Source organism: Poecilia reticulata, chromosome 20, assembly GCF_904066995.2.
Source record: "Poecilia reticulata chromosome 20, P_reticulata-male-v2, whole genome shotgun sequence".
In the NCBI taxonomy this organism is placed as follows: domain Eukaryota; kingdom Metazoa; phylum Chordata; class Actinopteri; order Cyprinodontiformes; family Poeciliidae; genus Poecilia; species Poecilia reticulata.
Window position 1 is genome coordinate 2,571,432 of NC_088849.1, and position 27,541 is coordinate 2,598,972.

A 27,541-nucleotide genomic window follows, 5' to 3' on the forward strand; every position below is an offset into this window, starting at 1 on the left:
TAATGGTTACATGTCACGGGACGTGCATGATTTAAGGGGGGAGCTGTAACCCGGGGTGAAAAAACTGCCCTTAGTCCGCCTTGCTGCCCCATTGGTTAGATGACAGTCATCACACAGAGCATGCAGCCAATTGACACACCTGATGTAATTATTAGGCTTGCTCCAGCTTCCCAAGTCAGGTGTGAGGGGGAGAGCTGGGACAAAGAGCTACAGGCCAGGTGATCCCTTTGTAGGGTTAAAGGATGCGAGCTCTGAAACTGGCTGGCCAGGAGAACCTGAGAATCACTCCATACTGGTCTGGTAGAGGCTGATGGTCTGTATCATTTCCCCTCCATCTCACCATTCGGACACACATCCACTATTCATCTCTTCATCTGAAACGACTTGCCTAGGACATTGTCATCTCAAATATCTGGACAATTCAACCATGGGCTTTTTTGATGTGTGTAGGTCAGACACCGTGCTGACCAGGGGGGGAATTTAAACCAGTTGTGCACAACTTTATGAAAAATCTACTGCAGACTGTGTATATTTAATTTGGTTCTATGTATGTTTGTCTTGTGCTGTTCACTTTAATTTTCTTTTAAAAATACATGGTATTGAAAGCAGTTCTTTTGCATTGGTTTTATTGATTACTGACAACGGCTCCAGTAGACGAATTCTAGTCTTCTGATTTCTTCCATCCAGTCCTTTTACACTTTAAATAGTGCTACATATAGCAGAAACATTAGGATAATAAATAAATATTTTAAAAAGTAGTGTGAGCAAAACTAATCAGACTGACCTGTGTGTGTCACCGTCATAGTCATTCAAATTACTCTGCCCACCTGGTTTACAAGACAAAGCATAAAAAAGTCAGAAATAATTACTAAAGAAATTAGTCGGCTTATAGAAAAAAATGTGGACAGCATTAAAAGTCATGCCAACCTGTCTGAAGAAATGTGTTGAAGTCTTCATAACAAAGAAAAAACATTTTGGCAGTTTTTAGATGTGCCACAGGTACAAAACACCAGAGTCAAATGGCTCAATTGCCTCCTCACTGTGTAGATATGTTCTCCAGAGTCCTGCTAATCACCTAATTATTGTATTCAGGTGTGGTGCAGCAGCGGCACCATCTAACTGTTGCAGGACAGTGGTCCTCCAGGACTGGAGTTTGACACCTGTGGCTTAGATCAAGCCAACCGTCCAGCACAGCCACTCCCCCATTTGGCAGTCTACAACAAAAACTTAAAGAAAATGACCCCGCAGCAAAATAATGCTAATTCAAATGGCCTCCAGATTTTCCTGACAGTTTAAAGTTAGGTTAAGATAATAAACAGTCCAACAAATAAATGTACTCGTGTAAACGTAAAAATAATGCCTCCATAAGAAATAGTCAAAAACATGATAATTTTAACATGAAACTTACCTTGTTACAATAAGCTCCAGACAAGACGCCATACTGCTGCCTCTGCTCCTCAGGCAAACATGTGACGCAGTAGCGGAACAAGACGGCGTCGGCCGGTGGGCGGGGCTAATGACCGGGCCCAAATAATAAAGCTCATGATCATTTTACTTTACAACATAGACATGGCCGCAACAGCGGAGCTAACAAGTTTCACCACCACAGAGAGCGACTATGCCATTTTGAAGTCCATCTGACATGAAGTACAATAAACCAAGAGAAGAACAGAAACAAAAGGCCACTGGTCACTGGAAACAACCCAAATTCAAAACATGTTAACATTCCGTAGTTCTAGCTAGTTTGCTATTTGTTGCCAACTGACTGATGATGACGTTGGTGACAAGCTTTACCTAGAATGCACCTGGAGAAAATAAGGACGATTAATTTGTAGTTTTGTGTGTCATAAAGTTAAATATAAGAGTGAAATTAAAGCCAGTCATGTGGCACAACATTTTATTCAATATTTTACACCCACTATGTCACTAAAATCAGTCAGTCTGGTAAGGATTTTAGCAACCATGAGTGAACAATGGGGCACCCTACTATATAAGCTATCTAAATCAACACCAGACTAAGTGTTGAGGTAGAAATCAACACTGGCCTGGACTAACTCTGCGGAACACGTTAGGGAAGCTAACACTCACCAACACTCATGTTGTTGAATTAACACTGTATTCTTAACATTACACACTTGCACTGGAAATCTGACACTTCTGAATTTGCTGTGTGGCATCTATCAGAGGCACACATAATAGAATGAACACGGTCAGTGTATTATCACAGAAAGTGATAACTATATAATTTTCAAAAAGAAACTCAAGCATTGGTCAAACGCAAATCAGTTATGTACTCAATAGTGATTTTCACTGCTTGTTGGGGGTCTTGTACTCTAGAGGGTTTTATTCTAGATTGCTTATGTCTGTTCTTGTGTAAACAGAACTATGGGTACCATCTTCTGTCCTATGAATTATACAATGAGGTAAAGTAGATTTTTGTTTGTGAATATTATTGATCAATGTGCACAGTCCTATTCAAAACAATTAAATTTAATTTAATTTAATTAAATAAAATGTTTTCACCTTGGTACAACACCATTATCAGATCATCCATGTATAAAATGGTCAGAACAAGCGAGATAGCTCACCATGATGGAAGCCCAGATGAGGTGAGAGGCTGCTCCAGTTACAAAGCAGCTTCAGGGCACAACTCTGCCAGCCTTGACTGATTGGTCAAAATGGACGATGATTGCAGCTCAACATCAAGAAAGTGCCATGATTTGCAGTGTGGCAGTGAGGAAATACACAGTTGAGCCCAGGTTGTAATGATAAAGGTAGATTTAATGACGAAACTGACAGTTGATTCAGGAACACAGGAGCACAAGGAATAGCCAGTGCCTGGTGAAGCACGCGATGAGGAACCAACAAGGAACAAACACAACACGTGGGTTTAAATACACAGGGAGGGTAATCGGGGAAAGGAGACAGGACACCACAAGGACTCACAGGGGAGCAGAACTAAATAAACTCAGAAAAACCTAGAAATAAATGCACAGAAAACATAGATCCCAACAGACCCTCCACCGCCTCTAGAGCAGCCACCAGATGCCCTAAAAACAAAAGTCCAAATACCACAAGGGTGGGTGGAGGGGCGCTGTACGGAGGGCCAGAGTCCAGAAGAAACAACGAAAAGCAACCCAACCAGGGTACAGGCGCGAGGGTATGGGGGACTGGGGGGCCCACGTGGGGGGCCGGGTCTGGAGGTGCCAGGGAGGGAGAAATGGTTTCAAGTCACTTTAATGTCTGATTATAGACGGAGAAAGTGCACCCTTGCCTGTTCATAAAGGTGTATGTAATGTTAAAGTTACTGTCCCTCAATGGAATATATAGTAGTCAGTCCCAGTGACTGTTTGACTCATGGTTTAGCCTAGCGGTTCTCAACGTAGGCGGTACCGCCCCCCAGGGGGCGTTCAGAGGACGGCAGGGGGCGCTAGCGGAAATTTTTACAAAAGGGGGGTGGGGAGGATTCCTTCGGGGAGCGTTTGGTCGAAGGTAAACTTTACACCTTAAATGCACAACAATACCAGTTTAGACTTTGAGCAACTTCGTAAAACTGTATTTCATAACATTAAAACATACATGGCTGCAACTGTATGGATGGTAGCTCTTCTTCTATTCAGTGTTTGTAGCTTTTGGCGCAGCTCCGTTGTCCTTCTACTGGTAGCTTCACCGCATCAGTTCAGTCAGTTCAGCGTTACATCGGCTGATGACGTTGCTGTGATTCACTTGTCTGGTGTCTGATTTTCAAATATTTTATGTTTTATTGAGTATTTTTGTATATATGTTTTGGCAGTTCTCTGATCAGAACTGCCAAACTGCAACTTATATTAAAAAGTGTTTTATTTCCGTTTGAAGGCTGCACGCTTCCATGGAAGGACAACAGAAAATCGCTCTTATAAACATGTAATTACTAAAATTACATGTTTTTTAGTAAACATGTAATTCTCTAACCCATTTAAATAAAGAAATCTCTCCATGGGCGATACCACGATAGAGAGCATTCATTTTATAGCGTTAACCAGTGTTGTAGCCCTCGAGATCGGTCTTGGTCTCGATACCGGTCTCGAGACCATTTTTTGATGGTCTCGGTCTCGTCTCGGACTCGACCGCATTTGGTCTCGGTCTTGTCTCGGTCTCGGGCTCTGAGGACTCGGCATTTTATTTCAAGACCGGTCAAGACCGCAACTGTGAAAATATCACTAAACGTACAGCATACTATCCAGTTTGTTTGTCAACATCTTTGTTTTCAGTGGATGCAAAACGCACCGATAAAAATCCAACCAATAACGTGACTATTACGTGTTTATGTTTCTCCCCTCCCCCCCTGCCCACTTTTCACTCGCATGCGGCGCTCCAAGACATGCGCAGTGGTTTTCTCTCAGTGGCAGATCTGTCTAATTGTCAGTAATAGAATAAAGCTTGCATAAATTATAAGAAATCCGACGGCCACAGCTAACTCAGTAGCGCTTCGCTTTCACAGACAGTGGGGACTAGGTCCAACTTTTTTCGTCACTTAGAAAAGCATCTAAAAGAAAGGTAAGCTCCGTTGACGTGATGTTAGCAAAGCTAGCTGTATAGAGACACCTAAGCATTTGTGATGAAAAAAAGTCACTCACTGCCTGAATTATTGTGCGGAGAGATGTTGACTGACTTGTCGCACACGAGACAACGCTGTGTCCAAAGGTCTGCAATGTAGTGATGCGACATTCAGGAGCAGTACGATTCTTCTGCACGGGTCTTTACTTATTGGATAGGACTGGAGTGTCACTGAGAGCCTATCAGATTACCATACCCTGTCAAAATAGCATACATCAGAGGTTCCCAAACTGTGGGGCGCGCCCCCTAGAGGGAGCGCCGTGCCATTGCAGGGGGGGCACGGGAAGCCGTTTGGATGAAAAAAAAAAACAACAAAAAAACATGAACCTTGTATGCGCTGGGTTTTTACTTTAAAACGGCCAAGTTTCTGTTGTTCCTCTGTCAATTTGATACAGTAGGGGCTTCCACACTAACCATATCTGTGTCCTCTGTCACTTTTATCAGCAGTTAAAACTGTTTAATGCATTGTTAACATGTGGTAATCTGTTTTTCCAAGCCGCCTTTAAACGCAACATGAGCGCTACGACGCTGGGTTTACACCTGTACGGCAGCGAAGGAGACCTGGAGTTGCACAGGTGTGTTAAAATCATGGCAGCAAACCAGCAAAACGCAAATAACTTTTCACAGTTCCCCCCCAAAACCAATTTAGCCAGCATTATTAAGGAGTAAGGAGATCAAGGTTTCAAGAGAGATGGAAAAAAAAGAAAAAGAATCCCAAAGCCCTGCGGGAGAAACTGTTTAATTTGATGAAACCAAATATGACGATCCCCCCCTCAAAAACACATTGTTCAACCACACAGCTATTTGTTGGGGGGTGTGGGGGTGGTGGAAAATGTTTGGAAACCACAGGGGGGGCTCAGGACAAAACTACTGGTATACAAGTATCTACTTCTTGCTTGTTGCTCCTTGGTCAGTGTTCATAGTTGAGCGTCAGGGCTTTGCCTCAATTGCTATGTTTAATGGTGCAGACAGTGGTGGTTTCTGACATGAGCAACATGAGCGACACCCAGGGTGTTATCTTTTTAGGGATGGCACAAGACCACCGCAGATCGTAGCACAGAGATGGAAGCAAAGCAGAACAAAGAGTTTGTTCAATTTAATATTGGTTAAATTTATTAAGTATTTAATATCTGTGTGTTTTTATGGGAATATGGATCTTTCAGATCAATTTGAGAAGTAATTTTGATGATATTTTACATTTTATTGTGTCATGTAGCGCGGGGCGCTGGTTTTGGTCTTGACTCGGCCTCGACTTCCCTCGGTCTTGGTCTTGACTTGGTCTCGGACCCTAAAAGTCTTGTTCTTGTCTGGTCTCGATACACTCTGGTCTTGGTCTTGTCTTGGTCTCGGGTTAGGTGGTCTTGAACACAACACTGGCGTTAACACTGGCGCTGTATGAAACGGGTGTGACAAAAACAACGGTACCACAGCACTTTTAAATTTCAATAATCAGAATACCGAAATTGATTCCGTTGTTTTAAGTTTTAAAAGGTTTATGTCAGTCTGCCTTTCCCCCATCGATACGTTTCCCGAACGCTGTGCACCATAGGGTGTTAAAAAAAAAAACGACGCGCACATTGCGCAAAATTCTGAAACAGGAGAAGCGGGACATAAAACGGAGCGACGAACTAGATATGAATTATGGCATAAAAACAGAATCCGATGCTGAACAGTGAAAAATCAACACATAATGTGAACACATTATGATTCGGTGGCGCAGCAGGTGATGAGTGAAGATTACTGATGGTGAGCATCAATAAACGATAAAATAAATCTAGCAACAGGAAAGAAACTAAAGTGGACATGGCAATAAACCAAGAGAGGATAATACTAATCAAAGAAAACTAAATGGAAATGAATGAAGAACAAAATGTAAGAATAAACTAAGAAACTAAAGTAAATACAGAGGAATAAACTGGTATGGCAAGACCTTTTGAGCAATAATTAATACAGAGGACTCTATGGCAAGAATAAACACTATTTCCAGATAAAAGGTAAAGTAATATTGTTGAAGTACTGTACAAAAGATTGTTAATTATTTGTTCCAGCCCTTTAGTTTGATTTTCTTTATTTAGGTGTTTCATATGTAGTGCCTTTTTCCTCCACTGGGTGGCTTCTTCTTCATACTTCACTTATGGACCTGAGCATTCGGTGGGGCGGCTCTCAAGGCAGATTTGTTATTACCTCTTTACATCGTGTGCGTCCATTGAATGAAACCACACACACACACACACACATACTCACAGCTACATACATATGCATACACTCAATACACACACAATCTCATTTACAAGCGCCCCCCATTGAATCCTGCCTGTTATGTATATGGATGAAGCTGGAAGTATATTAAAGTCAAGTTAAACCTAATTCTGGAATCGGACGTTCTCTCCTTCCAACAACTCACCTCAACATATATAATAACTGTCCTAACCCGACACCTGGAGTGATTGCTTATCCACAATAAAACCAGTTTCAATCTTCAATACAATTTTGGTCCTTCGAGCCGGATTCAAGCAACCACTACAGTCAATATGTCAAGGTCACATGAGAGGAACGTGAGAGACGTAAACCGTCCACAAAGATTGAGGCATATGCCATCACATCTCCAGAACTACGAGGTCAGCTATACACCAAGGCACCACATTACTGAGGAGGAGCAGCCAGCTTCATCTGAAGTGCTCAGATATATTCAAAGCATGAGAGAGGAAAGTGAACGACTACACAGAGAGGTCCAGCGTCTTACAGACGTAATCCAGCAATCTCATGGACAAGACTCAAATCCTCAGTCACAGTCCAAGCGCAGAGAAGAGGATACATCTACTGCACCAGCATCTACAAGTAAGCCGACGCCATCTAGTGGCCACACAAGCCCACGTCAGGCAGTAAGTGCCCCATCGGTGATTAATGATGTTCCTCCACTTCCACAAAGCCACCGACGTGACTCCATTGAGGATCTTGACCGCTGTTTGCAGGAGGTAGGATTAATCAGCAAAGATGACATTTCTCCAGTAACAACACGAAGCTCATCTCCCTTCTCCCAAGCCAAGCCTATGGATTTTGATATTGATGATCGTCCGGAACCAGAGTCATCACATCAAAGAGAGTGTAAATCACACCATAAAGCTTGTGATAAATCATGTGATAGCAAAGGGCCAGATTTTAAAGCAGCATCCAACTCCGATGTCAAGTATGATCCCAACTATGAGGATGACTACGACCGCTATAATGAGGCCTATCACCATGGTGATGGATTTCACCGTTGTTATGGTGTCTCTCCATTCAAGTCAAATCACCCAGACCACGGTGATGCATATGGCCCTAAGAAGCCCAACCGACCAAGTAGTCCAAGCGCTCGCCATGACAGCCTCTACTATAGACCTGAGGGGGGACAATCTTGATTACAGGGATCACCATGATAATTACTATGCACCACGCTATGGATTTGACAGAGAGAGAAGTCGGAGAGGCAGATACTCATCTGACTGCCAACATTCCCCCCACGGAGACCCTTCCTATGGTAAACCCTCAGCGCTAGAGTTCTACCATGGTCCCAAACCGACTATCCCTTACTTCAAGTCCGAAGACCCACGTGAGTTTGCCAGGTTGAAACTAGCCCTCGACAACTTACTCCCATATGATGCTCCAGAGCATTTTAAATTTCAAATACTCACAGATCATCTCAAATGCGAAGAGGCGCTACTTATAGCCGACTCATACAGTAACAGTCCTCTCCCATTTACAGACACTTTAAGAGCGCTCACTGATATGTATGGTCAACCGCAGCAGCTGGCGCTAAAGAGGATTTCTGATCTGATGGATGGACCTAATATCCGACCTGGAGATATTAAAGCATTTAAGTCCTTTGCCCTTCAAGTTCGCGCCTTAGTAGGAATGCTGCAGCAACTTGGACGTCAAGGATGGACAGAACTGAGATGTGCATCACATGTTTCTCGTCTCCTAGTGAAGTTGCCACATGATCTAAGAGCACACTTTCATAGATTTGTGAATCCTGTTCATAATCCAGTTCCAAACCTGCTTGATCTGGCCGACTGGCTTGAGTACGAAGTACGAGTTCAAGTTTGTGGCGATCAATACAGCAGTACCTTCACCGGAGAGAGACAAGCTCTGCCCAAAAGCCGACGTCCTGACTACAAATCACAAAGATCTACAGCGATTCTACTTGGTAGTCAGTCTCCTCAGTCAAAGTGTCGAGAAAAGTCGAGCTCATCCCACTTCCCCATGCTGGAGATTTTAGTTTAATAGTAATAATAAATAAAATTACCTTAAAATTAATGACATAGGTGACATCAAGACCCAACAGTAGAGTCAGACGGTAATAAAATGAATCTGGTTGTGTGTGTTGTTATTGTGTCCTGCAAACTTTGCTTTAATTCTACTTTTTTCTATTTAATCATAAAAAATCAAAGTCAGGCAGAAAGAGAGTCATGAAACAGGAAGAGCTGGTTTTCTGAAGAAAAGGGGAAGTTTCTTTCTTGCATCAGGCTAAAAATAGTTCAGACCATTCCTTATTTTAAAGCATTAAAGGTTTTTAAAGAATAAAATCTAAACATTTTGAGAGATTGGATAAAAGCCAGAGTAAAATACTTAAAATAATGACTTATAATTATGCCAATAACTAATATCGGTTTAACCAGTGGTTGATGTTGGTTTGATTATAAGAATATTTACACTTACTCTTACACTTGTGGAAGTACTTAAAGGTGAAACAAGTAACTGTAATTTGGTATCAGATAATTACAATAATGGATTATTATTGGGTTCTTTTCAGAAATGTCTGTAATAACTCACCTTATGATTATAATAAGAGTAACTAATAAGTTATGGTTATTATAACATTATAAATGAATGTTGAATCAGATAAACTAAAAGGTTATAAATGTGATTTTGACATTGAACTTGAAAAGGTGTAAAATGTTGTAACTGTAATTAAAGGTCACTGATGTTGTGTTGAAGGTAGATGGTAGGTGAAAGGTCAGGGGAAAGAGGAACTGATAGGAGAACGGAGAAGACTAAAGCCTTATTGCTAAACTTCAACTTGCCTAAGAAAAGGTTGGGCAGGAAACAGAGGTAGGAGGAACTGTTGAGCAACTTGGGGACATTAGAACAGAGATCCGGTCATAAGGTCTCCAGGGTGACGGAGATGAGATCATCTGTCCAAGCAGTCAGCCAATGAGACAGGCACAGCAACAAAGCTAGCCAATGCAAACGCACCAAAAGGTGGATAAACCCTTTATAAGGTGGGTGCAACAGAGGAATCTTTGGTTGGATCCTTCAGGCAGCTTCGAGCCAAGACGGAGATGGACAAAGAACTCTGCAGCTGAAGAAGAGCCGGGGCCACAGAACCGAAGACTGTTCTGCACATGGGGACCAACCCGTTAGCCCCGCAACATGTGGCTTCAAATCGCACTTCTCTCAACAGCTGGGTTTAGACCCCCAAAGACAAAGACCAAGGCAAAGATGAAGATAAAGACAAAGACAAAGAACAAAGGCAAAGAGGAAGAACTGGTGTGTTCCTTCCGTGGGACCAGAAAGATCGTGAGACGAGGAGAAGGGAGCTACAGAGCTGCAAGACAAGAAGCTGAGGACCGCTACGCGCATGAGGAAGTCACCCTGATGCCCGAGACCTGCTGCTCTAAGTCAGTACTCTTCCTGTACTGGGAACCTCCTGCTGCTGCAACACCTTCTTCATCATCAGGCCAGTTCTGGGGTTTAAAATGCCAAACTCTGTCCGTCTCTCTCAAAGTTTCCCTTTTTTAGTTCTCAGTGTCAGCATTAGGGAAAGATAGGCTAGATTATTGATTTTACTTATTTGATTATTTCTGCTAGTGAATTAAGCTGTACTGACTCTTGCAAAATTGCCTTACTAATAAAATAATTAGCATTTAAGAAAATCTAAAAGATGTTGTGGACATTCAATTAATGAGTCACCTTAAAGTTCTTTGATGGTTGTGAAATAGCTATGAGGTTTGATTCTGGGAGGAAAAAGTAGAAATGTTTTATAGGTTGCTTTTAGCCAAAACTAAAACAACACCCTTGGGACTCGCCCGAGTCACTAAAACCAACCTGGTTCAGTAACAAGTGCAAGTTGTAATAAAGAGAAAGAGCGACCGTTAACAGGTGTGCTCTGTGAAGCTAGTTGGTTGCAAGCTACTCAATCTGGCTAATTCACAGGGTGAAAAAGGGTGGGACATCTGGAGGGGGAGGTCGTTAGAAACCAGGCGAGTCTTTCTCGATGCCAGCTTAAACAGAGTTTACTCAGTTCTGAACAGGGTAAAATCCCATCAGATTTAGAAAACTCAAATTACCCGTTAGATGGAGAGCTGGCTGCACATCTCCCTCCTCTGAGAAGGGGAAGTAGAGTGAGAGAGAAGGGGGGGGAGGTGTTGCGCAACAACAAAAGATGAAATCAGATAAGACTCCAGCTGTGAGAGAGATCTCTCAGGATAAGCCGAAGAAATACTGTCCCTTCTGCGATACAGAACTTCATTATTTGAACCAATGCAACAATTTCAAAATCCTGTCAGTGGAGCAGAGGACAGAGTGGATTAAAGCAAACAGTCGATGCTGGCGCTGTGGTCGGGAACATCAGGCCGCCAGGTGCTATCTCAAAGCCAAGTGGAAACAGTGTGAGAGGAAGCATCTGGACGTCCTGCACGATGTTAATACCAGCCAAATGAGTATAACACATGGCGAACATCAAGCACCTCAATCAAGCACATGCCTAGTGAGTTCAGTTTCAGAGACGCTGTACATTGATCGGCCAGCTAGGAGTAACCAAGTATTACTGAAGCTGTGTCGTGTCATCATCCAGAGCGGTCCGAAGGTACTGGAGACTTATGCAATACTGGATGATGGGTCAGAACGCACAATACTCCTACATAATGCTGCTCTTAGCCTGGGTCTTCAAGGGAAGCCTGAAGACCTCACGCTCCGTACCGTCAGGCAAGAAGTCTGCACCATTCACGGTGCCTCTGTCTCCTTTTCAGTTGCTCCTGCTTCACAGCCTAACAAGTCATACCAGGTCAACAAAGCGTTCACAGCCAAACAGTTAAACTTAGCCTGCCATACCTACCCAGTTGAAGCTCTGCAAGAAAAATATCGCCATCTCAGAGACATTCCACTGTCATCCATTAAAGGTGCCCATCCACTTCTGCTGATTGGGTCAGATTACCCACATCTGGTTACGCCAGTGGAACCAGTACGTCTCGGTCCACCAGGTGGACCTGCAGCAGTTCATACTAGGCTAGGTTGGACTCTACAAGGCCCCACAAGTTTGTTAAGCCATCAACTGTCTCCACAGCAGTGCCTCTTCACTAAGTGCAATCCACCGGAAACAGAGCTTCTAAGTCATGTGGAAATGTTGTGGCAGCTAGATACGCTGCCCTACAGGAGCGAACGGTTGATCACTCGGTCAAGAGAAGATTTGGAGGCAGTCCGCATACTGGAAGATAAGACCACCAGAGTAATGGTCGATGGTGTGAACAGGTATGCAACGCCGATGTTATGGAAACGGAACCTACCACCCCTCCATGCACCTAAAGAGGCAGTCTTGCCACAACTGCGTGGGACAGAAAAACGGCTAATAAAGGACCCGGAGAAAGCTAACATTTACGCCAAAGAAATCCACAAGCTCATTGATGCCGGTTACGTCAAAGCCATATCCCCAACCAAGGCAAAGGAGAACAACCATTCATGGTTCATTCCACACCACATTGTTCAACACAATGGAAAGTATCGAATAGTCTTCAATTGCTCCTTCATCTTTAATGAGCAGAGCATCAATGATCATCTTCTTCCTGGCCCTTCACTTGGAGCCAGTCTTCTGGGAGTCCTCCTTAGGTTCCGAGAACACCCTGTAGCGATCAGCAGTGATGTGAAGGGAATGTTTCATCAGGTGCGCCTGTTGGATGAAGATAAACCCTTCCTTCGTTTCCTGTGGAGAGATGTTAAAGTGGATCAGGAACCCACTATCTATGAGTGGCAAGTGCTCCCCTTTGGGACAACATGCAGTCCATGTTGTGCTACCTTTGCACTACAAAATCATGTCCAAAAACACACTGCACCAGAAGAGGATGCCCGCCAATCAGTAGAACATTGTTTCTATGTTGATAACTGTCTGCAGAGTCTTCAGTCAGAGAACCAGGCCAAACAGTTGGTGAATCGTCTGCACACACTGCTACTGGAAGGTGGATTCGAGCTCAGAGAATGGGCTAGCAATGTTCCTGCTGTCATCAAACATCTACCCAAAGAATCAAGATCAGAGAGCAGCACCCTTTGGTTCACACAACAAACAGCTAATCCTCAAGAACGCACACTTGGACTGTTGTGGCAGTGTAAATCAGACACACTCTGTTATAAGCAGCACAATCGTGACTGTCTTGAACCAACTATGCGCAACATTTACCGTCTTCTTGCCCAACAATATGATCCTCTGGGATACATTATTCCATATACGACCAGAGCTAAGATCATTGTACAGCGCCTTTGGGACAAGAAGAGAGGTTGGGATGATCCCAATCTCCCTGAAGATCTGCTCCAAGCTTGGAAGACATGGGAAGAAGAGCTTCCACAGTTGTCTCAGATTGCCTTACCCAGATGCTACACTGACCATAACACAGATTGTAATACCACTAGTCAGACCATCCATGTGTTTTGCGACGCATCTGAACGTGCTTATGGGTCAGTGGCGTATCTGCGCAGTGACAACGGGGATGGAAAAGTACAAATTGCATTCTTAGCTGCTAGATCCAGAGTGTCACCCAAGAAGCAGCTATCGATACCTCGACTCGAGTTATGTGGCGCTTTAACTGGAGCACAGTTAGCTTCGGTGCTGCTGAAAGAACTCACCATCAAAATCCAAAATGTGGTATACTGGACTGATTCCACCACAGTACTCAACTGGCTCAAATCCAATTCCTGCAGATATAAAGTATTTGTAGGCACAAGGGTTGCAGAGATTCAGGAATTGTCTGATGTCAGATCCTGGCGTTACATCGATTCTGCCTCCAACCCAGCAGACGATATCACCAGAGGGAAAACCTTAGCCCAACTGACTGGAAAAAGTCGCTGGAATCATGGACCATCCTTCCTCCTGCAGGCATCTGACCAGTGGCCTGAATCACCAACTGACCACCTTAACGAGGAAACAGAGGAGCTGAGGAGCCCAGTATTCTGTGGTCTAATCAGCTCACCACAACTAACTCTTCCTGACATTCAGCAGTTTAATACCTTTCAAGAGCTACTAGAAGCAACAGCAAAAGCACTTGACGGGGCGGCCATTAACAAATCTCCCACTGCTGATGACTATCACAACGCTGAGTTAGCCCTTTTCAGACAGGCTCAGATGGATAACTTCCCAGAAGAGATGATGTTACTTAAATCGGGAAAGGCTCTTCCATCTACCAGTAGAGTGCTCACACTTGCCCCTGAATATGATCAGATTTCAGGTCTAATCCGTGTTGGAGGGAGGCTTCGCCGATGTGAAGGCCTAGGCTCAGATGTGCTCCATCCCATTCTACTTTCATCCTCCCACCCTGTCTCCAAACTACTGATCCAGCATTATGACAAACAACTGAATCATCCTGGAGCAGAGCGTGTTTTTGCTGAGCTGCGAAGAAAATACTGGCTACTTAGAGGGAGAGAAGCTATCAGGAAGCACCAGCATAACTGTGTGGACTGCAGGAAATGGCGAGGCAGCCCTCAAGTCCCAAGGATGGCAGATCTGCCACCCTCCAGTTTGAGGCTTTTCCGACCGCCTTTCTATTCTACAGGGGTGGACTGCTTTGGTCCAATGATAGTAAAAGTGGGACGACGCAACGAAAAGAGGTGGGGTATCCTGTATAAGTGCCTTACCACCCGAGCTGTCCATCTAGATCTTCTCCCTAATATGGACACCGATTCATTCCTCATGTCACTCCGACGTTTTATAGTTCGAAGAGGAACACCCCATGAGATCCTATCGGACCAAGGAACTAATTTCAAAGGAGGGGATAAAGAACTTAAAGAAGCTTTCAGTGCCCTGGAACAATCAGTGAATCAGTGAACAATCAACAGATTCATTTCCGTTTTAATCCTCCAAATGCTCCACATTTTGGTGGATCTTGGGAGCGAGAAGTTAGATCAGTAAAGAGCGCCCTCCGGATAGCTCTTGGAGTTCAGGCAGTACCGGAGGAGGTGTTGAAAACAGTCCTCATTGAAATAGAGGGTATCCTCAACTCTAGGCCCTTGGGCTACGTTTCTTCTGATCTGGCTGATCCAGACCCAGTCACGCCCAACTGTTTGTTGATGGGGCGACCAGACTCCTCCCTTCCACAAGTGGTCTATCCTGAGTCTTCACTTTTAAGTCGAAAAAGGTGGCGACGTTCTCAGGTTTTAACAGATCATTTCTGGAAGCATTACATTCGCCATTTTCTTCCAACATTACAAGCCGGACAGAAATGGCAAACAGAAAAGGATGGCATCACGGTGGGCACTATAGTGCTCATTGTTGACCAGCAGATACCAAGAGCCCTCTGGCAAGTAGGGAAAGTGACAAGCGTCATACCTGGAGCAGATGGACGCGTGAGGACAGCTATGGTTCAAGTTAAAGGCAGGACCTACACTCGGCCAGTTGTTCGCCTCATAAAGCTACCAGCCTTACCTCAGGATGGACAAGACACTTAGTGGTCAAATTTGCATTTCAAATTTGGGGGCGGCTGTACAAAAGATTGTTAATTATTTGTTCCAGCCCTTTAGTTTGATTTTCTTTATTTAGGTGTTTCATATGTAGTGCCTTTTTCCTCTACTGGGTGGCTTCTTCTTCATACTTCACTTATGGACCTGAGCATTCGGTGGGGCGGCTCTCAAGGCAGATTTGTTATTACCTCTTTACATCGTGTGCGTCCATTGAATGAAACCACACACACACACACACACACATACTCACAGCTACATACATATGCATACACTCAATACACACACAATCTCATTTACAAGCGCCCCCCATTGAATCCTGCCTGTTATGTATATGGATGAAGCTGGAAGTATATTAAAGTCAAGTTAAACCTAATTCTGGAATCGGACGTTCTCTCCTTCCAACAACTCACCTCAACATATATAATAACTGTCCTAACCCGACACCTGGAGTGATTGCTTATCCACAATAAAACCAGTTTCAATCTTCAATACAAGTACCATGGGTTTATTGAGACCACATCTAATACTGAGAATAAATATATCTTACAGATATATTGAGGCTGATGACTCCAGGACACTTTCAATTTGACTCATTAATATTTGTTTAAGAACCAGATTTGTTCTTTGAAATTTCTGTCCAGTAAAACTATTAATCTATAAATCAATAGACAATCTATAAAGATACAATCTATTTTTCTGCCATTTCTATGGCATTAAAAGGATCTGGAACTTTTGTTTTTCCACTGAAAGTTCTGGTTTACACAGTAAATGCCATGTGGGAGAAATTTTATGGATGATGCTCTGATGTCCCATTCTCCTGAAGGCAGCACAGAGCTGCACCACCAGAAAACGACAGAAACACTGAAGAGAAAAAGAGGTATGATTAATGTAGTTACAGTTCTATCCATGTTTTAATGTTGCAGAGCTCTGTCGTTTTGCAAATAGTTCAAAGTTTAAACTGGCATTGTTGTATATCTTTTATCTGCTCATTTTGTGTAATATTTAACAACTAGAAAATGGCACAGAATAAGAATATTTTTTCCACTCTGGTTGCTGTTAGGCCTACCAATTTTAAGTTGCATTTTTTGTAGACACCTGTGAAAATAATTTCTATTCACATTGCTTTTTTGTTCTCTGGGAAATTATTTTTGATGATAAATACTGAAACAAGCATAACAATCAAAACATCTACAATAGTGATAGTAATATTAATAATAAAATAATAGTCAGTGCAAAGCAGCTTACAAATTCTTTGGTCCACATAATTGATTGGTTCTTTCCAGTGGGTAGCGGTAATGGTCTATTAATTTATTTGCCAATCACAACAAAAGTAGAAGAAATAGACCTGTGTAATGGAAAATTTTATAATGTGCTCTTCACCCTTTTTGTGCTTTAGATTGTGTCTGATGATGAGATCATGTATCTGGATGATCTCATCGTGAGATTGATCAAGAAGAACACCTATTGTCCAATCAGGGAAATGGCCAGACCATCTTCCTGATATAACAATCAGAGATTCACATCTATTGTCCAATCAAGTCTCTCTTCTCTGACCAGAACCTATAAAAGGAAGCCAGATCCACTGTTAGTCAGAGCAGACTTGACCGACTCCTTTGACTCTGTATTTCTGTTCTCACCTTGCAAGGTTTTAATAAATTTCTTATTTTTTCTCTTCCAGACTCTTGCTAAAGTAATTTTTTCTACAACAATTTGGCGTCACGAACAGGATTCCACACTTGGCCACAAGGAACTGGACGACCAGTGTGTGAGCTCACATAGCCTACAGAGACGGGAGGACTAACTCGTCCAGCTCACGGTCATCAACGCCGGAATCACGAACAGTAGTCATTGTATAGGTTTGGTGAGAATTATTTGTTTTTTGTTTTTTTCTTTCTCAAAGTTATTGATTGAGTCATAAATTAGTAAAAAGGGAAACACACAAAAGACTTGGAAACCAGAAAGAGTTAAAGTCCCTGTTTAAGCTACATAAGACAGGGCACCTCTGTCTAAGATTTATGAGATAGGGGTGTATTGTTAAGTCCCATGTTTAGGGCACCTCGTGAGTTATCGAGAGCAAAAGTGAAGTCCTTTTTAAATATACATAAGACAGGGCACCCCTATTTATCACTTATAAAGCAGGGGCTATTGGTAAGTCCCGTGTGAAGGGCCCTTGTGAGTTATCGGGACAAAGACCTTGTTTGAGATGACAGGGCACCCCAGAAGTTACTGGTAAGAGTGGCTGGATAAACTTATTATTTGGACTCTGGAGAAGACGTTCTCAGAGTAATGGAGCTCTCCACCCTTTCAAGAGAGAAAGGGACTTGGTTCATGGGTTCCAAGTCTGCGTACGATCCTGAAGAAAATAGAAATTTAAATATATGAGAAAACATTATGGGGAGGAATGTTTAAACTGTGTCCGGATTAGATCAAATGGAGTGACTTTTCTGAAAGGAATCTTTAAAGTCCTCTGTGTTAAGTAAGGTTGAAATACTAAAAAGAAAAGAAATGTAAATTAAGAAGGGAAAGAGAATTGGTTTAATAGAAGCTATAGAAAAATACGAAAAATATTTGAAGTGTTGGGTAAATTAATGAAACAAAAGGGAAAAAGAATGTTGGTGTGAAGAATTTAGAGGCTGTAGAAGTCTTTTAGAAGTTGGATGGATGCATGTGAAAACATAAGTGTTGAGTGTTGAATGAATGAAAAAAAGAAACAGAATGCAAACAAATAGTGGGAAGAAGCAACAAGACTGGTGGCAGAACAGAGAAGGCTTTTCGGCTCTTTAGACCACCTCCTGGGTGTTTGGCTCCTGCCATTATTACCTGTTAAAGACCCTACTAACCATCTTCTGTCCCCTGTCTCCTATTCTTCTCTGTGCCTGAGTCTGACAGCTCCAGATGGATCCTGACCTCGATGCATTCCCTCTCGCCGTCCCACCCCTGAAAATCCAATTCTACAAGCCCACCCTGCAGAATCACAACCTGTCTTGAACAAGGGGGAGCAGCGCCTTCTCCAGACCCAGAGGGTGAAGCAGAAAGATTTGAAAATGCTCCAGATCAACCAGACCCCAGCTCCCCAACTGCATCAGGACTTACTGCAGTCTTACTGCAAACCACACCGGACAGAAAACTGGACAAAGAAAGGACTTTGTTGTAAAGACCTGAGACCTGGGAACAACAAACTGATGGACCAATGGATGATTTCATTTACTGTCTTTTGGAAAAGGTCACTCTGCACCAAGGGGGTAGATCCCATCTAATTATTGGGGGGGGACCATAAACAGGGAAATTTTTTAAGAGCAATTTTGGGAGGGGGTCGGCAAAGTTACAGTAAAATGTGGTTTACATTTTTTTGTTCAAGCTGCACCATCAAAAATGACTAGCATCCCAAAAACACAAAAGAGTTTTTCTTAATAAACAACCTGCTGATACCCACAGAAGTCAAACTAAGATTCAAATGTTGCTTAGATATGAGTTTGGTTTAGTGTCTCCAATCTAATCTCTGCTACACCTTTACAAAAACATAAGGCTCTGACTAAAAACAAGTTTTAATAAGTAACTCCACTTAATAAAATTCCTCATAAATATTGATTTATTGCCGTGGTTCTCAATGCAAGTTATGTGTTATTTAAATTATAACTTTAGTTGCTTTAAACTTTTATTTTTGGGGGGGATTTTTTTATGTTACAACCTATAAAAATATAGGAATTGAATATTTGGTAAGTATCATAACTTAAACTTAAAGGTCAGCACCAGAGTTTTCTAGAAAAAGTTTCAGATTTTATTTTGTGGTTTTAAAGGCTCTACGTTGAAGATGGTAAGAAATAAAGGCATATTTTATTTTGTTTGCCCCTCTGCTCTCGGCTCCCATACAGAGCTGTTGACTAGTGCTAACGCTCAGCCGCTCCCTCCCGTTTCAAACTCTTCTTATTAAAGTAAGAGTTAGAGAGCTAAATATAATTTAAATATTGGCTATCTTCGACAGAAAAAGCTTTTGCTCTGCACCATAGTCTCACCAACCCTGCGAACATTGATGGAAATGCAGCAGGTTCTTGGGAGACCATAGGAACACCTGAGTGTGTGATGACATCATCTAAAGACTGCAAGCTGTCACAGGAACTGAACTGAAATTTAACTGTGTGGACTGGGCAGAGCAACCATGACTGGCATATGCCATGCCAGACTCAAGTCCAGTAAGAAGACAGCAAAGTGAGAGAAAACTGAGAAAGAACTGCTCATGGCTGCCATTACTGTGTCAGGAAAAGGCAGCAGACACCTCCACTGCAGCAGAGGCAGAGAACGGATGTGTGGAAGAAGATTCATCACTGACCCAGAAGGCTGATTCAATTGACTGTTTTAGCCGGCAATGGGCACTTTGCCCCGACGACCCGACCCCGGATGAAGCAGAAGAAGATGGATGGATGGATGGATGGATGGATGGATGGATGGATGGATGGATGGATGGATGGATGGATGGGCACTTATGCTGATTTTACTTTTGTACCATGTGAGATTATTCCCATTTTTCAATCAACAATAATGGGAACAAAAGTCAACCTTTTGGTGCTTTCTAGAGCTACCAATGTTATAAAGGTGGAACTTCTGCAGCAAGCACAAACCGAGTGGAAATCAGGTCTACTCCATTTCTGCTTCAGGAAAAAATCTGGGAAAGAGAAAATTACTATTTCCTATCTAACCCTATATAGGTCTCTAGTTTCACATGTTTATTTACAGTTAAATTTAAGTCTCATTGATTTTCTGGGACAATATGTATTGGGTTAATTGGTAATCAGAGAGCTGTGCATTGCAGCCCCAGTTCTCACCTGTCAATGGAAGATTCCTGCTTCTCAGCAGACATTATGGCTCCTGCACGGAGCTGGAGACAGAGTCTCCCCTTCCTCTGATTGTATGCAGGCTGAGAGTTTACACTGTACTGTTTGTGCTTCAGATGGTCCTGATGCAGATTTATAGGATGCATGATTTCAAATGACTTTTGAAAACTCTCTACTTCTTGGCAAAAGCTGCTGCCCTTTTTGTCTGTCTCTGTCTGTCTCCTGCGCAGCTGTCTTTGATGTCCCAGACTCGCACCCATGTGCCCCTTACAAAGTCATGCAACTGGCCTTGGAAGAGTATGGGTGGTTTTTGTTAAATTATGTGCGACTGTGACTGACTGGACTCCTCTGACCTTTGACCTGATGATAATGCTTTGAATATTATAAAACTGTAGGACTAACCTCAGACTTTGAAACTTCTACTGAAGTGTTCATGTCTAAAACTCCATAAACCCAGCCCTAGCTGAAATCTAACTTGACATCAAGGCTACCAACAAGTATGATGTAGGGTTAAAGCATACTGTGACCCATTTATGATCCTTCCAAAATCTGCAGGCACTTTGGAAAACACTATCAAAACCTGAAGCAATACAGGACATTCCCTTAGAGCTGCCGGCATTATTGTTACACGTGAAACTTGTGTGCACACCCCTCTGTTCCCTGTTAGAAGCGATCAGAGGCCCAGACCAGCCCACTGACTAGCATTTTATCCAAACCTTGCAGGCCATAAAATTTGTTAAATTGTCTCTTTTACAAGATACAACAAAGTGAAACTCCCCACCCCTCAAAGAAGGAAACAGTTTCTCTGTACAAAGATAAAACAATGGCATGATTTTGGGCCCAAAGTGTTTTTGTTAGAACTGAAATTTGTGTAGGAAAATGTCTTATTTATTTGTATGTCACGCTATAACTGGGGAGTCTATGTCTGACTCTTTTGTGAGGTACATACAATTGTGTATTGACATTTTCATGTATTACCAACATTTTTATTATCTTTTGTGTGATTAATATAAACAATGTTTATTATAATCCAAAGAAAGGAATGTAATGGAAATTTTTATAATGTACTCTTCACCCCTTTTGTGCTTTAGATTGTGTCTGATGATGAGGTCATGTGTCTGGATGATCTCCTCATGAGATTGGTCAAGAAGAACACCTATTGTCCAATCAGGGAAATGGCCAGACCATCTCCCTGACATAACATTCAGAGATTCACATCTATTGTCCAATCAAGTCTCTCTTCTCTGACCAGAACCTATAAAAGGAAGCCAGATCCACTGTTAGTCAGAGCAGACTTGACCGACTCCTTTGACTCTGTATTTCTGTTCTCACTTTGCAAGGTTTTAATACATTTCTTATTTCTTCTCATCCAGACTCTTGCTAAAGTAATTTTTTCCACGACAGATGCAAAAAGAAAACGGGTTGTCAAAGGGGGACACTGACCTTGAAACTACCAAGCTGCATCAGCATTACGACCAGGTAACCCAAAGCAGACCAAAACCTAAAGAAAAGCGGGAGGAGAAGGGCGGTGTGTTACAAAACACAGGAACACAAAGCAGTGGCAGCAGAAGGTGAGAGTTAAGCATGAGACACCTATGGTTCCTCATGTTGGAGCAAAGATGAAACATCATTGTCATAAACATTTCAGATTTCATCTGGTCCAGATGAAAATATGAATTCCAAAAATGAGTGGAAACACAGGTGGGCACATAGAGCAACAAAGAAGAGACAAAGACATAGAAACTGTCTGACTGTCTGAGATTCTGACAGTCTCACTCTTCACGTTAGTCTACTGCACTTTATAAACATCAACTCTTAAATTATTCATTTCAATAATTTAACTTTTTTTAGGTAGATAATTTAGGGACTAGACAGCTGCTGTCTTCAACACATTGCCTTTCTGCAAATACTTTACCTCCTGTCTTTTTCATTACTAGTCATTTACTGTTATTTTTTTCAAATATATTTATCAATCAATCAAATTTTATTTGTATAGCACATTTCAGCAGCAAGGCATTTCAAAGTGCTTTACATAATTAAAATAAAAACAGCATGTGACATTGAATAAACAGTGAGAAAGAGAGATTTTATAAAAGATAAAAACATTAAAAGAGAGACTTTATAGACACCCTTCTGTCAAATTTTAATCGGATGATTGATTGATGGCCGTGACTAATTGATATTAATTTATATCAAACCCCCCTCACCCCATGGGAACCTTGTGACCTCCTGACCTTTCCCCCCTGCCCCCATGGGAACCTTGTGACCTCCTGATCTCCCTAGTATATTCCAAACAAAGCAAATAAATAATTAAATATATTCCAAACAATATCTGACTGCTGAGCTTGAGAAGTGAAAGGGATGAGTGCGCTTGATTCTTTTTGGCTGGAGATGGTGAATACATTCAAGGCGGAGTGACCCTGGTCCTGCACACCAAGGCATTTGTGCTTGTGTGTCTGTCTGTCTTCAAGGAGGAGGAGAGTCTTGCTGTGTGTGTATGTGTGTGTGTGTGTGTTTGTGTGTGTGTGACCTCAAGCACGAGAAACCCACAGAATACATCAAACATTCCTCCAAACAATACTCTGGAAGATGTTGAAAGTTTACGGTGCATTATTTGGTGTTGGACAATAGAGTAAGTGCTGCATCAAACTCTTTAACAAGGCATTCTGCTTAATAAAAGAGTTCAAGTGAACTTCACTTAATTCTCAACAACTTTTTGTTTGTACTCATCTTAAACAAGCGGCAAGAACATTTGGATTTAAAAAAAGAAAAAAAACGATGCTTTACAAGTGAATCTATTTAAGTTGAGTCTGCAACAACTAGAATAAAATAAAAAGTGAACTATTTGAAAGTGAGGATTTTGGGTGGTAAATGTTTAACATTTTAACATACACAGACATTACTCCATTTCTACTCAAGCAATCCGAGTGGTTTTGAACAATACAACTATGTCATGTAATGACATGTAGTAAATATATTGCTGCTGCTGTAAGCATAAAGTAAAATAAATTTGATATTAAATAATATTTTGGATGAGTTTAAGAATATTGTTTGCCAAAATCACACAGTGTAACTACACTTGTCTTTTACATGTTGCAGTAATTGAATCTTTTGACACAATTGGTTTAGATGAATTTAAGTAACTACAATCTATTTTCCTGCTCCACATACTTGGCTAGCAATGTTCCAGTTAGCTTCCCAGTCTGAACTACTGGACAATGTCTTGATTCAGTCAAATCTTCTATCCTGTACCTCCTGTACTCTGATATTCTACAGAATTTATTCTGTGAAAGCTTTGCTTGCTGGTCTTCTTCATGTTATGAATGCAGTATCTGGTTTCTCTTACTTTAACCCGCCCAACTTGCACCTGATTGGTATGTTAGCCTTTCGATTCCCTCCCAATGAGGCGGTGCTTCACAAAACAAACTGTTTCTCAAACTGTTGATCTCCCTCAGAAGACATGACGCCTGAGTTTTAGACACTAGTAGACAGCTCATCCAGCTTTTTACTAAACGGCAGTCCTAAAAGTATATACTGTATCTTTAACTATGTCTGAACACAAGGAGCAGGAACATCACAACATCCTTATATCAGACATTTTTCATCCTTATATCAGTGATTTAAAACCATTTTTAATTTTTGATACCATACGACAGAAAGCAAAGTTGTGCATGAATGTAAAAGTCAATTATTTTCTTCACTGATAGAAAAGTGTAATGTGTTTATTATGAGTAGGATTATCTGAGCTGAAGGAAAACAAAGGAGAAATAAATATTCATTGATAAAGAACCAAATCAGCAATTATGAACTTATGAAACTATTGAAACCTTCAAGAATCTTATGTGAGGGCCACATAACTTTTCCCTTCTCTGGTGGGGGGGCCGGAGTCAGTTTGTAACAGAAAAAGTGTGATGATTGCAGGAGTGCCTAAATGTAAAAATATATTGTTTTCCAGAAAGCACAATCAAATAACATTCTCTGGGTTCTTCACAAAACAAGTCAGGAAATAAATAATAACACTATTAATGAAATAAATAATAACCAAATAACCCTCTCTGGGTTCTTCACAGAAAAATTCCAGTTAGGATTATAGTCCGTATTTTCCCAATTATCAGCCGCACCGGACTATAAGCCACAACCCCAATTTTTTGTTTTGTTTTTTATTAACCAGTAAACTTACACATAAAAGCCGCAGATATCTTTGCCGTTCCAGGTTTTCCATATCATGCAGCAGCAGAGGGGGGTGGACAGTCAAAATTTGAGTCATAAGAGGTCAATTGAATATCACATTTATTAGGGTTGAAAAAGAAAAAGTTGCCAAGATTAGATTTAACATAACTGATTACGTAGTTTCCTAATGGTAACTGTAACAGTAAAAGTGCTGATCCTTCGTGTCTGCTACTAGCCTGTGCTAAATCAGTGGTCCCCAACCTTTTTATTACCGCGGACGGGTCAAGAACCTGTTGTACTTTTATCAGCTCTGTGGTCACAGAGGTTTGGAGAATCGGCCGACAATTCTTAAATCAGACTTAATATTCACAAGCTCTTCTCATCTCCCCTCGACCACTGTCCAAAGCTCTGACTTTGGTCGCTATGGAAACGTTTATATATATCCCTTCAAAATAACAGAAGCGCCACAAAAACAAACATTTTACTTTCGTGAAAATTTTAACTCACGATAATGACTAACGGGAGCCCTGAGCTTGTTTCTCTGCAACGAGACGGTCCCACCTGGGAGTGATGAGAGACAATAACACCCGAGCTGTGTTGCTTGAGCACAGCCTGCTTGGTCTCTACGCAGTACCCTGCTGCGTACCCCCTTTCTTTCACCCCTGCTAATTACTAACAATGTATCAGGACACAATGAAGAAACTATTGCTATTGAGAAACTATAGCGCAGGATTTTGACAATGGGAATCCCCACACAAAGAGGGAAGGGGAAGCCTCTCCCCAGACTCCCTGTAAGTCTCAATTCAGGAGAAACTAGGGCAGCATCTCCAGCGTAAAAAACATGACGCCTGAACTGAGCTGTGCCTGCGTTCAGCCACATCGGAACATTCCACATACAGCATGACTTCGTATATTCTCAGCCTCACACCCTAGAAGACTGATATTAGATCTAGTGACTTCAATTACATTGTGCGGTTTGATATAATGCGAACTAATGTATAATGCTGAACCTAAGCATCAGGAAAACCATATTTGACTTGTGATAAGTAGTCTGATTATGATATATAATTTGGTTTACTTGTCGTTTTGTGATAAATTGTCTCTATGTCAAAAATGTTGCTATAGAAAAATGTCCTATTGCATATCCTAATAACGACATGTTACAAAGCATCCTTCGCACAGCACAGAGTGGCTGTATGCGGATAACGGAGAGCAGGGCCGCTGCTGCTGATCGCTGAGACATGATAGGCTGACATGATTCTACAGCATCAACATTACACAGCAACAATGGAGACAGCCTACCTGGGATAACAGAATCTGCCGGTGGATCATCCTCCTCTGGTTAGGAAAAGGGCTTGAGGAGAGGAGGCTCGCGCTAATTTACATATCAAAATACGGAACACAAACAGCGTCGCTTCTGGGCCGATGGGGCATGCCACCGAGGCTCGTGTCACATCCTTTCCTCTTTCTGAGGACCAGCAGTGAAGCTAGACATAGTGCAACGCTCAATTTCCGTTTACTGGAAAAATTGCAATAAAAACAATTGGTTTTCGTATTATGCAGGAAATAATACGCAGAAGATAATGTTAATAATCTTCCTCAATTACTTTTGGGTAATTTCTTTCTCATTTTGGCGCTTAATACATATACATAGATAAATTACTTTGAAGGATGAGCTTCCGGTCATACTACCAGGAGTCCACCTTGATGTCGTTGTGCATCAATTTCCTAAAGCCAATCAGAAAACGTCTTTTTTGTTTTTGTTTTTATTTGCACCTTCGCGTGCGCTGCCCGGTCTCTAGGAGATATGGAGAATGGGACTGGCATCATGAAAAATAAAAGCAGAATTATATAAATGGCGCAATGAATAAATCAATATACTTAAAATATACAAATTAATTTTAAAATAGAGAACTTTACCTCATATTTTATAATTTGACATTCATATTTATGTTTTCTTTCTTGGCTTAGTTCTAACAAATTATATTTTTAATATAATTTCAGTTTTACTATAAAAAATGTTTTTCGTTTAATCACATTTGTGTCTCTTTAATTAATTATTATTAATCCTCCCCACCCTCCTGGAAACTCCTTTTGTTTCCATGTATTTTTTAATTTTTCTGTCCCCTGTTTTTACTTTACCTTATGCATTTCTGTCTCATATGCAGATGAGGAGAGGTGTCTTAAGGCTTTAACTTCTGCCTTTTGGATGGTTAGCATTAAACTACACATAACTCCTTCTACATGCTAACGGCCACAACCAAAATGGCGACTTATGATCAGTTTATCAGTGAGTTGAAGCTTAGCAACTTTATTTGACAGCATTGTTGTCAAATAAAGCACCAAAAGTCCTGGATGGATTTCTTTCAGGATGAAGGAGCTGCCAGCTCTGCCATCAGCAGGGGCTCGGTGTAACCGGATCCTTTTCTGCGTTGTGCTGGTTTTTGAGTGAATGGACCGTGACACAGTTTCTTTCAAGCGGATGATTCTCGGTTTATTTCTGACGAAAATACAGACAAAACAACCGTGTTATAGGCTGCCCGCTCCAAGTCCTACACAAAACAAAAGTATATAACAAACATTTACTTAATAGATATAAATAAACTGAATGTATTTAGATGGAAAAATGAAAAGCACACACTTCTCCCGCAGGACAACATGTCAAAAGGGGAGGGGCTAAGGGGCGCAAACAATTTTAAGACAATACCACAGAAGAAGAAATAAAAGGGAGGGGCTTCCGATCTTAAAGTAACACGGTTAAAACAATGACAGAGGTGTTTCAGTAAGATAAGGAACAAAACAAATTACCAAAAGAATACATTTTGTGTAATTATAATAAAAGAGAATTACAACCAGGTTACATTCACCTCCCTAGAATTACACAAAATGAAAAACAGTTAAAAGACACTCAGTACCAGTACAAAAGAGTTTTCTTTCCTGCAACAGTGTAACACATCAGCATAACAGCTACCCTAAAATAAGGTCAGGAGACTAGAGATTGCTGAACAACTAGCGAAATCTCACTGTATCCCATGGACAACAAGAGGTGCCTTTTACACCCCCCTATACAGAATAAACATATAGATGGTACTGAAGCTTAGGCAAACAAAGAAAAAGACAATCCTAGACAATGGCAGGAATTATACAACAAGAACTTGGAAACTCACACATCAATAACAGGCTGAACATTATCTTTAAGCCTCAATGGCAGCCATGGACTCTATCAGGTGACAAACTGGTTTAATAACCCT

The 27,541-nt window shown here is 41.6% G+C and overlaps 1 protein-coding gene across 11 annotated transcripts in view; it reads right to left on the reverse strand.

The window, feature by feature from the left end:
- Nucleotides 1-26,011, reverse strand: part of LOC103482413 (E3 ubiquitin-protein ligase HECW1) — a 129,682-nt gene extending 103,671 nt beyond the window's left edge. For 2 of the 11 annotated variants that reach the window (XM_008438553.3, XM_008438548.3), the window contains exon 1: nucleotides 25,593-25,975. In XM_008438553.3, coding sequence (XP_008436775.2) covers nucleotides 25,593-25,622 — 30 coding nt within the window. In that variant the 5' untranslated portion in view covers nucleotides 25,623-25,975. Of the gene's footprint in view, nucleotides 1-784; nucleotides 4,310-21,563; nucleotides 21,622-25,592 lie in introns of those variants that run through there. The other 9 variants (XM_081601994.1, XM_008438556.3, XM_081601991.1 and 6 more) reach the window with 8 other exon arrangements.
- Nucleotides 26,012-27,541: the final 1,530 nt, after the last annotated feature.